The sequence below is a fragment of the Lampetra fluviatilis genome, chromosome 1, assembly GCF_964198595.1.
Source record: "Lampetra fluviatilis chromosome 1, kcLamFluv1.1, whole genome shotgun sequence".
NCBI lineage: Eukaryota > Metazoa > Chordata > Hyperoartia > Petromyzontiformes > Petromyzontidae > Lampetra > Lampetra fluviatilis.
In genome coordinates this window covers 39,624,341-39,635,104 of record NC_136275.1, presented here as the reverse complement: position 1 = coordinate 39,635,104, position 10,764 = coordinate 39,624,341, and the positions used below count along the sequence as shown (strand labels likewise).

Sequence of the window (10,764 nt, the reverse complement as noted above, 5' to 3'; positions counted from 1 at the left end):
TACATTTTGGGCGATTTCTTTGTTTGCCTTAAAATACAATGGCAAACAGGATGTTAAATTATAATTACGGAGTGACTTTTAATTTTTTGGTGGAGACTGACAACTACATCGTAAGTTTGCAGTATCCATACAGAATTCTCTGATAATTTGGTAAAAAGTGACATTATTGCGACGGAGTGGTCGCAGATGTAACAATGACCGCCAGTGCAATCGTGCGCATCAGGGAGATTACAGCCTAACGCTGTGTAGTGTTCGAGGGAAGTGGGAATATGTGCATCATCTGCACCACTGGCATGAACTTATTACGGTGAACGTTCACCCCCATCGTTTCGTGACAAGAGTCAAAGAGAGAGTCTCTGCCGCCCTCTAGCGCTCGAGACTGCCCAGTGCTGAATAGTTGACCTGCAGATGTCGACTCGTACTTGCAGAAGCTCGAATAAAAAAAAACGATGCAGACCCAACACACAATAGTGACTGGCATATATCGATAAACTCACGCTACGCGGTTTGTCGCACGTGACATAAGCTTATTTCCATATCGTGTCGAGTATTGACGTAACTGCGGGTGAGCGTGGAGTCCGGCAAAAAAAAACGTGTGAATGCGTCACTTTAAAAAAATAACAACGACTGAGACAAGAAGGCACTTAACACCAAGGCAGTTTCATTAGTTTCTTTTATTTTTTAATGCACTTTACATACATTAGATGTGTAGATCCTAAGCAGCAGTAAAGTCAATCGCTGTATTGTACGGCGAATTGCTCTACGGTAGTTCGATACCTTTGGCATTACTCGGCTTCAGCCTGCAAGGGAACAAAAGTGGAAATAGAGTCAGACTTACAGCTGCCTTGCATATCCAGTGACAAGTGCTTCGACATTTCCACCCAAAGCAAACAAGTGGTTGCGTCAGCTGGTGCAGCTGGACTTTTAGGCACGCAACAGAGTGATGGTGAGTCTGCGTTTCGGCGATCGCAGATCAATCGCAGGAGGATTTCTCCACAACTCTGGACGTCGCCTGATGATGATGCTGCTGCTTGTTGCAATTACCGGCAAAAAGTCACGCTACTCGAATTGTAAATGTTGTTGTGGATTTACTCTCCAACACACAACCGGTGTGCTGAACTAGTAACTAATTTGCGTTTTTTGTCATAACTAAGGGTTTTTTTGGGTTAGATCGCGTAAGTATGAACGTGTTGTTAACCCACCACCACCCGACACAGCCAATTAGTAACAAAACGTGGCCAATTAGTTACTACTTCAGCCCACCACCGGTGTGTTGGAGAGTAAATCCACAACATTTACAATTTTGATTTGTGTACGTGACAAACCTTACTAATTGGCTCAATTGGGTGGTGGCTGATTTGACAACACATTTATACTTACGCGATCTAACCCAAAAACAACTATTTCGGAAAGCTATTACAATTGTTGTTAAAGAGAAAACAAGAGCATAGGTTGGAGAATTTTCAAAGAAAGTCCGGATAGGGTTTGTATAGGCATCTGATCATAATCTCCAGGGGATGGCTGAGCCCCCTCCCCATCAAGGCCCAGGGTCCCCCTTCTAAATCCATATCCTGTCGCCAAGTCTAAACAACGTCGGTGCAACATTCACGCGGCGGCCAGGAGCTAGAGCGAAACAGATGGTGGACAAAACTAGGCCACGTTCCGTTGCTCATTCTGTTTGGCGTTTAACGTGTTCAACGTTTCCCATGGCGTTGGCTGTCATGCAACACGCTGAGCACGCTTTCTCCCCGAGGCCCCTTTCGACAAGGTCATGCTACACCGGTTGTCCTCGGTTCAGAGCCGACATTCGACGTTCGCCTAACGGACGTGGGCTGCGCCGCGGTGGATGATGCTGTAGCAGGGCACCTCGCGTTCGTGACCTTGTGACCTTTTTCAATGATTGGCTTTAACCTTTCCTACACTTTTCACTCCTTTCGTTTTTTTGGGAGGGGGGCGGGTGACCGGTTGGTTAGCATTGTTTGTCATCGTAACTTTCTGACCCCTCCATGGGCCCTCCCCTTACTGGACATCTGTGACAAAAGAGCTTTGTAGCATCATCGGATTCCTCCTCCAAGTCTAAATAAAGATTATAAAGCTCCGATTGAGCTAAGTTACCTTGGCTGGGTGCACGTCCCGGGAGCGGGCGCGCAGCTTGTTGACCTGAGACTCGGCGATGTCCGCACGCTCGTCGGCCTCCTCCAACTCGTGCTGCATCTTGCGGTACTTAGACAGGTTGGTGTTGGCCTGCTCCTCCTGTGGGCACGGAGGGAACAGCGAAGCGAATCAGAACAGCTTGCGGCGGCGGATCGTCGCCGCGAGGGCCACCGCGTCGCACGCTTTGAGAGGCTATGCGCACGACACTATACTCTATTATACACCTCACTATACACTATTTTATCCGATACAAAACACTACACTATACACTACACTTTTGGCTAACCATCGAATAAAGACGGTGACCGCATCGCGCGCTTTGAGATGCGCTTCTGCGGCCGTCTGGAACGCTCTCCCTTCCGGTGTTAGGAAGCCTCTGTGAATTATGCGCTTTTAAATCGAGATTGAAAAACGTATTTCTTCAGAACTGCTTTTTGTGTTTAGTTTCTTGTTCTTCCCCCGCACCTCCGATTAGCGCGCTTGGCTACGTACGGTGCGAAAGGAGTTCAACGTACGGTACATACACGCACCGTGCCTTCCCATGCAGGTACATCGCTCAGCGGCAGGGGACCCCGACTGGCAGCTGCCCCTGCCCGGGCACAGGGTGAACGCAGCACCCACCCGACAAATGGGCGTCGGTCTGCCAGCAGGGGACGACGTTGACACGTGGCTTTAACCCAATTGGGTAAATCCGGAGCCATCGAACACGAATGCCAATTTCCAGCGCACGTGGCCTACCCATTTCAGAATGACGTCACGGGTTCCGCGATCCGTAACGCCCAGTGCGAAGCTGACGGCGTGGCGGTATTGACCAGGGTGGCCGCCGGGCTTGAACCGAGAAGCTCGGCCTCGACGAACGCGCTACACACCGTGCCGAAGTCACCCGCGTAACGCGCGCGGACAACGCTTAGCCTGCAGCCGCAGAGCGTCTGCTCAAGGCGAACAGCACGAGAAACGGACGCTTACCGCTTCCTCCGACTGCCTCTTGTAAGTCTTCACTTTGAGCTGCAGCTTGTCGACCAGATCCTGGAGTCGCAGGTTGTTCTTCCTGTCCTCCTCGGCCTGTCAAGGAACGTCACGCTGATTAGTTCACCATTTACAGAGATCTTTGAATTGATCCGTTTTGAATCTTTACTGGGAGTGATAACCCCGCTGTTCTCCAACGGGAAATCGGTTGCAGCTGTCAATGTCATTCTCAGTTTAACAACGTAGGCTTTCGCGACCAATATCATCCAGAATAACCTACATCATGAATTTCACTCTCTTCTCGCAATCCTCCTGTGATTCGGACTCACTAAAACGAATCAGCTTTTTTATGTAATAATAAAATGGCAAGATAATATGTATTGTGAGGGATTTGTTTTTCAATATTTCTCCACGATCTAAAGAATATTCTGGAGAAAGACGCACAATCGGATCGCAAACTTAAAAGTTGTAGCGATTTAAAGGAACCGTGTCACTTTTCTACTCCTACCTCTTCGGTCTTCCAAATTTCTTCCCCCGTTTCAAGTCAATAATTATTTGAATCTTTCGTAAATAAATGAGTTGTTCCATTGGAAAGATGGAACCCGTTTGAATGGACATTTTTCGTTGATACACTAGGACCATTCGTAAAAATACTGCGTTGCCTTTTGGCGAGAAATACATCACGTCACCTGGTAAGTCAGCTCCTTGACTCTGCGCTCGTATTTGCGAGCTCCCTTGATCGTCTCGGCGATGCGTCTCTGTTCGGAATCCAGCTCGGACTCCAGCTCACGCACCTTAACAGCCAGAGGAGACAACATGGCTGCGTTAACACGGACGCACGCATCGGAAGGGGGTCAAACTTAGGGCCCCGGTGGGTTAATGCACCGAACCAATCGTGCGTTGTACGGTGCAATGGTCACCCACCCTGGTCTCGAGCTTCTGGATCTGCTTCTTGCCGCCCTTCATCGCGATCTGCTCGGCCTCGTCCAGCCTGTTCTGCAGATCCTTCACCGTCTGCTCCATGTTCTTCTTCATCCTCTCGAGATGAGCGCTCGTGTCCTGCTCCTTCTTCAGCTCCTCTGCCATCATGGCGGCCTGGACAATCGGACGACAATCCGTCACGTCGCGACTTACGGAGAGGCCACGCGGTGTGGGAAACGTTATTTTTCTCTTTTTTGCGTTTCGAGGTAATTGCCACGACACAAATGTACGTTTGGAAATTTCGGACGTTATAAATAACACTGGACAACACACTTTTTCTGGCATAAGGTATTCCAACGGTTCTAAGGTAATTTTGGGGTGCTGATTCCAAATCTGGCATCAGTCTTTGTCTATCACATCAGGTTTTTGAGATATCAAATATTGCATTTTCAATAAAACTGCAGAAGAAAAATATTAAATAAATGTGGATATCTACATAAAATGATATTATAAACACACTATCCAAAAATACAGCACCATATTTTAACACTAAAGCAGTCACTGACTCGCAACAACTTGCAATCATAAGTGACAGAGTTAATTTCGGGTAAAATCAATGAAAATGGGGTATGCCGATAGCATAAAATGAGATGTGATAAAGCAAATCTGAGATCAGATTTGGAATCAGCACCCTGAAATTAGTCTAAAACAGCTGCAAAAGTCCAGGCCAGAATTTTTCTTTTTGTTGACCAGTGTTAGTAAGGTTACGTGGAACTTGTAGTCGATCATGCGTGATGCGCGGTGACGTGTAATGTTGTTGTGGGTGTCATTAAAGAGGGAATGGAGAGGACCACAAGCACAGCTATCTTACATCAGTGATGGCCTTCTTTGCTTTTTCATCAGCATTGCGGCTCTCCTGAATGGCTTCCTCGCACTCGTTCTGCAACTGGACGATGTCTCCCTCGAGCTTCCTCTTGGTGTTGATCAAGCTGGTATTCTGTGAAGAAGAAAAAAACAATTATACACGGGCATTTTAAGTAGGTACGGTCACGCGGTTAAAGATTGCACCGCAAAGCTAACGTGATGCCTTTACATTTACGCATAATTAATTAACAAACAAATCCGTGCCTACCTACTGTATATATGCCCAAACAGAACAGTGGTATAACATGTTATACACACACATTACTGTGAGGGATGTTGCCACGGTATAATGGTGAGCGCATGCAGGGGTCGCAGGTTCAATCCCTTGGCGCAGCAATTGACCTTTAAAGCCCCCGAACCCCGTACCACCCAGGGTTAGTCCATCGGCAGATCGCCTGTGGTGGAGCTATTCCACCCACACCTCGTCCAAGACATCCGGCCAGGATGGCAGAGCAGGCAAATAAAATCGCCTCTTAGCAGGGCACCCTCTCGAGATCCCACCCTGGAGAAAACCTCCTTCCCGCCTGGAGCAGCGGTGCGAGAAATCGATCGCGGGACGGTTTTTGCCTCTTGCCCGCCCTCCTTACGGTTCCTGTCCACAAGCACCTGGGAATGCAGCAGCTGCACCCTCTCGGTGGCGCCCAGCAACTCCTGCTCGGCCACCTTCCTGGCCCTCTCCGTTTGCTCCAGGGCGGTGCGCATCTCCTCCACCTCGGCCTGCAGCAGGTTGTTGCGCCGCTCGATCATCGCCACCTGCTCCTTGAGGTCGTCGTTGCTGCGCAGGGTGTCGTCCAGGTGCACTTGCAGGTCCTGGCGGATTCAAAAGGCGTCTTAACGGGAGCGCTCGTGCGTGGTGTCACAGCGCTGCTACCCCGGCGGGGACTAAGACTGCGGCGGAAACAATCGACGGTCGATGAGTTTCAACTCTCCCCGCGTGTGTTGGTTTTTTTTCTTTCGGGAATTGCGTCTGACGTTTCGCGCCCCCCACCTGCTGGAAGCTCACCGTTGCCGAAGAAGCAGCGCGAAACGTCAGACAATCGCGCCCAAACACCACTCGGCACAACCGTAACACGCGCCGGATAGAGAGGACCCCCGTCCTCTGGGTGCGCTGCGAGTAATTGTTTAGCCCATCCCGAGATCTGTGCTGAGTGCTGGACAGCTCCCCCCACCGTCCCCCTCGTCGTTGTTTTCTGTCACCCCTCCCCTGACACCTCCCGGCACGTTGTACCGGACTTGTGTGCGTACCTCTATAACGTTGTACATACAGCGTGACCACGGATACCCACGCAGTAGCAATCGCGGAGCATTACCTTGATCTGTCCCTGCACGTTGCGCAGATGCTTCTGAGACTCGGCCGCCTGCCTGTTGGCGTGGTTGAGCTGAATTTCCATCTCGTTGAGGTCTCCCTCCATCTTCTTCTTCAGCCTGAGGGCCTCGTTCCTGCTCTTGGTCTCCGCGTCCAGCGAGGCCTGCATGGACTCCACGGTGCGCTGGTTCGACCTCTTGAGCTGGTCGAGTTCTTCGTCTTTCTCGGCGATCTTCCTGTCAATGTCTGCCTTCACCTGGTTCAGCTCGAGCTGGATACGAAGAATCTTTCCTTCTTCGTGCTCAAGAGACGCCTTTTAGAAACAAAACATAAGGAAAATGCATTAATGACCCTTCGCAATCAAAGGACTTTACCGACTGGTGATTGGAAGAGCACGTCAGCTGGATTCACTTCAAGTCCCCCCGTTTCTACCGGTGCATTTACCTCTGCCTCCTCGAGAGCTGCTTGGATTTCAAGTTTCTCTTGTTCAAGCTGCTTACGGCTCTTCTCCACCTCGTGCAGGGCCTTTCCGCTCTCGCCGAGCTGCTCCGTGAGGTCCGAAATCTCCTCTGGAACGAAAGATGGAAACGCCAAATGAAGCATCTCATTGGTCCACTCTTGTGTCTGTATTCCCCCCACCAACAGAGCGACGTCTGTTTTCGCCCACTGTGCAAGGGAACGTTTTGTCACATTTGCATTACCCTGCAGGTTCTTGTTTTCTCTCTTCAGTGTCTCCAGATGATCCAACGTCTCCTCGTAGGCGTTCTTAAGCTTGAAGACCTCTGTGCTGAGCGATCTCGATTCCTTCTGAGACGCCTCCAGCTCGGACTGGCTCTCCTCATACTTCTGCTTCCATTCTGACAGAACCTGTCGCGGTTTGAAAGAAAATATTCACATCGGTTAATTACGCAAGACGTCATTTTTTTTTGGCCAACCATCGAACAAAGGCGGTCACCGCATCGCGATCTTTCAGATGCACTTCCGCGGCCGTTTGAAACGCTCTTACTTCCGATATTAGGAAGCCACTTTGAGCTATGCATTTTTCAATCTAGATTGAAAAGTCATTTCTTTAGAACTGCTATTTTTCTTTAGTTCGTTGTCTTTCCTTCACACCTCCAATTAGCACGGTTTGCTACGTACGGTGCAAAGGAAGTTCAACATCACAACAACCGCCATTCACCACTAACTGGCGGTGACATCACCACGGCGCTTGTGCCAAGCTATGTGCACTTTAAGGCCACGTGAACTGTCGAACGCCCGCCGGCAGGAGGTCACGGGACAGACCAAGGTGGTGCCATGGGTCGACTGACCGAGATGACTGGCCGATGCACCACCTGTGCTCCCCTACTGTACCAACTCACTCTACATTCTGCCTGCCCGGCGTGCACATGCGGACTCTTCTTCATCAGCAGCAGTACGCGACACGTGCCGCTGAGGGTGGGGTCAGGGGCCATTACCTTGTCGAATGCCTTCTGCTTCTTATCCAGGGCAGCGGCAGCTGAGTGGGCCCTCTCCACATCGATCATGAGGTCCTCCACCTCACCCATCAGACGCTGCTTGGTCTTCTCGAGGGAGGCGCACTTGGAGTTTGAAGCCTCGACCTGCTCCTCCGCCTCCTGGAGACGGGCGGCCAGCTTCTTCCTTCACGGTCGGCACAAGAGGACACCGTCGGGTTCGCGTCGACGAGAGCGACGTTGTCATTTAGCCGCGCCCCGGTATTCGCGCCACTCCCGTAGCGAGCAAGGCTCTTGCAAAGGTGACGCGAGCGCGTTGTAAAACAAGGCCTGTTTTAGTCCCAGCCGTTGTGTCACTCCACCGCCGAATGAGGGCCTCACCATTACACTGCATTTCACCACGCCGGTTGGTACAGGCTGTTGAAGGTGTCGTTGGTGGTGTAGAAGTACGACAATGCGTTCAAATGTGAAGTGACTACTCACTTGGCTTCCTCCAGCTCCTCGGTCTTCTGGATGGCGTCGGTCTCGTACTTGGTCCTCCACTGGGCCACCTCGGCGTTGGCCTTGGACATGGCCCTCTGCAACTCGCCCTTGGCCTCCTGTTCCTCGTCGAACTGCTCGCGGAGGAGGTCGCAGTCGTGCCTTGCCGACTGCACGGCGTGGGCCAGGGCGTTCTTGGCCTGCACGGTCGCAGAGACGCGGATCGTGAGCTCGCTCCGTAGGGCGCAATGGCAGTGCAATGGCGGCGTGTCCAGGTCAACGTCAATGCTCGTCTCTTACCATGTCGATCCGTGTCGAAGCGTTGAAATTAAAATGTCAGCTCTGCGCACCCATTTCTTTCATCGAAGGCAGACACTTTGCTTATGCTGCCGCTGCAGTATTTTGTCTTTGGTGCCAGCACCTGCTCTTTGTTTTCGTTGACGTAATATTTGCTGCCATTATCGTAACTGTGAGCACACTAGACTTGTGCTCGGGAGGTCACCATTCAGTTCAATCTCCAGGCGCGGCGGTTGACAAAATGGGGCAAGCATCGTTAAATTTCCCCGGCCTCTAAATCACCCCGATTAGCGCGGTTGGCTATACGTACTGTGCGAAAGAAGTTTAATCGTTCATATATACCTACAGCAGTGCAAGTGGGGGAACGCCACATTTGTGGGTACGGTTATGGGTTATCCCAGCTACCCCAAGATCAGTGTAAGCCACATACCCCCCTAGAGCTCTCTCTTTTGGAGGTCCTCCTGCCGGCCAGTGGCACGAGCAAGAAATGGCAGGGCTACACCTTTTACCTTGCATCACATGTCAATTAAACATCTCCTTGCCCGAGAGGCAGCTGTTTCACGCACCTTAATCTCCTCTTCCAGTTGCCTCTTGAGGTCTTCCACCTGCTGTGTGTAGGAGAGCTTCCCTCGGGAAAGCTGCACCACAAGGACTTCCTTCTCTTCCAATTTTCTTGAAAGCTCGCCTGTGATAAAATGCACAGACGCAAACTTGTGAGGCGAATCTTTTTTTTTTCACGCACCGTGTTTGGCATTATCGTCGCTAAATTTCTACGAGTGTTGGCAACTAAAAAAACGTAATTGCCTTTTTCATCAACGTTATGTGATTACTACGGTACGCAGTGTTGGCGTGCCCTGCATAAAGCCAGACAATGCGCAAAGAAACATATCTGTAAACTGAGTTTTGATATGTCGGTAGAGTAAAATTGAAACATTATCAGCTGGAGGGTAAAGGAAAACGAATGAGTCGGTACTTTGACAGATTCAGGAAGGAGGAAATCTGATCCAAGACTCTTAAAGGAAGGCGGCGTAAACTTGTTGGGGCACATTGTCAGACAGCAAAACCTTGCCGAAGCAAGCTCTAGAATGGAGGATTCTGGGTAAAATAACAAGAGACAGAAAAAGAAGGGGCTACAGGTCGATTTGAACAACGGAAAGGAATATTTGTGAACAAAAGAGGAAGGATGATGTTGGACTCTAAGGAGAAGGCTTGAGCCAAGAACCTGCCTTTAGACAGAGGGGAAACAAATGTGCATACCGTTCTCCGCCAACAGCCGAGCCCTCTGAGTGTTAATATCATTAATGGAACGAATTTGTTCCTCTTCCTTGGTCTTCACTTCAGAAAGCTGGTCTTCAATTGTCCTGCAGAGCTTTTCAAGATTGACCTGCGCATTAAAAGATGCGTAAACGTCATTGTTAGGTTCAACACATCAAAGTTAGAATTATTCCAAATTCAAGTTCAGAACCAAATTTGATATCATGTATTTTTTGTGTGTGCAGCCATTAATAACTGGGTTGAGATCATCAACTCACTGCACTTGAGAACCCGGTTCGCAATCACCTGCATTCTAACTTAGGACCTCAGTGTTACCTGCTCATGAAGTTTGTATTTTAAAAGGTTACCTTGGCTTTTGTGACTTGTTCCAAGTTGCTGCTGAGATCGTCGACTTCCATCTTGAACTCGCTCTTCTCCTTCTCCAGCTTCTGCTTCACGCGCTGCAGGTTGTCGATCTGCTCCCCGAGCTCGGCCACGGAGTCGGCCTGCTTCTTCCTCAAGGCGGCGGCCGTGGCTTCGTGCTGCAGGGTGGCCTCCTCCAGGTCTCTCCTGAGCTTCTGGAACTCGGCCTCCCTCTTCTTGTTCATCTCGATCTGAGCCGAGGTGGCTCCGCCGGCCTCCTCCAGCCTCTCGCTGATCTCTTCCAGCTCCCGAGAGAGGTCGGACCTCTGCTTCTCCACCTTGGCGCGAGCGGCACGCTCCGCCTCGATCTCCTCCTCCAGCTCCTCGATGCGGGCCTGCGGCAGAAGACCGGTGTTACCATTGCAGTTCAACAACACACAAAACCGCGGCAAACTATTTTCCCAGAAAAAAAACTTCAAGGAACGCACGACGTTCGTGCAAACTCTTAAACCATTGTGCCGGCACGCTCGCTTAATCCACCTGCAGTTCCTTGATCTTCTTCTGCAGTTGAGCGGACAGGCTGACTTCATCCTCGATCCTGCTGTTCAGCTGGCTCATCTCAAAGTCTTTCCTGATGGACAAGAA

The 10,764-nt window shown here is 50.4% G+C and overlaps 1 protein-coding gene across 1 annotated transcript in view; it reads right to left on the bottom strand.

Moving 5' to 3' along the window:
* Positions 1–715: 715 nt before the first annotated feature.
* The window catches only part of LOC144935895 (myosin heavy chain, skeletal muscle, adult-like), a 28,034-nt gene continuing 17,985 nt past the window's right edge, over positions 716–10,764 (bottom strand). Inside the window, exons 26-41 of the mRNA XM_078862755.1 lie at positions 10,660–10,750; positions 10,125–10,514; positions 9,760–9,886; positions 9,069–9,187; positions 8,209–8,405; positions 7,729–7,912; positions 6,973–7,138; positions 6,716–6,840; positions 6,276–6,584; positions 5,572–5,775; positions 4,913–5,038; positions 4,045–4,215; positions 3,810–3,914; positions 3,121–3,216; positions 2,116–2,253; positions 716–800 (exon numbers count right to left, since the gene is read on the bottom strand). Coding sequence (XP_078718881.1) covers positions 786–800; positions 2,116–2,253; positions 3,121–3,216; positions 3,810–3,914; positions 4,045–4,215; positions 4,913–5,038; positions 5,572–5,775; positions 6,276–6,584; positions 6,716–6,840; positions 6,973–7,138; positions 7,729–7,912; positions 8,209–8,405; positions 9,069–9,187; positions 9,760–9,886; positions 10,125–10,514; positions 10,660–10,750 — 2,563 coding nt within the window. The 3' untranslated portion in view covers positions 716–785. The remainder of the gene's footprint in view (positions 801–2,115; positions 2,254–3,120; positions 3,217–3,809; positions 3,915–4,044; positions 4,216–4,912; positions 5,039–5,571; positions 5,776–6,275; positions 6,585–6,715; positions 6,841–6,972; positions 7,139–7,728; positions 7,913–8,208; positions 8,406–9,068; positions 9,188–9,759; positions 9,887–10,124; positions 10,515–10,659; positions 10,751–10,764) is intronic.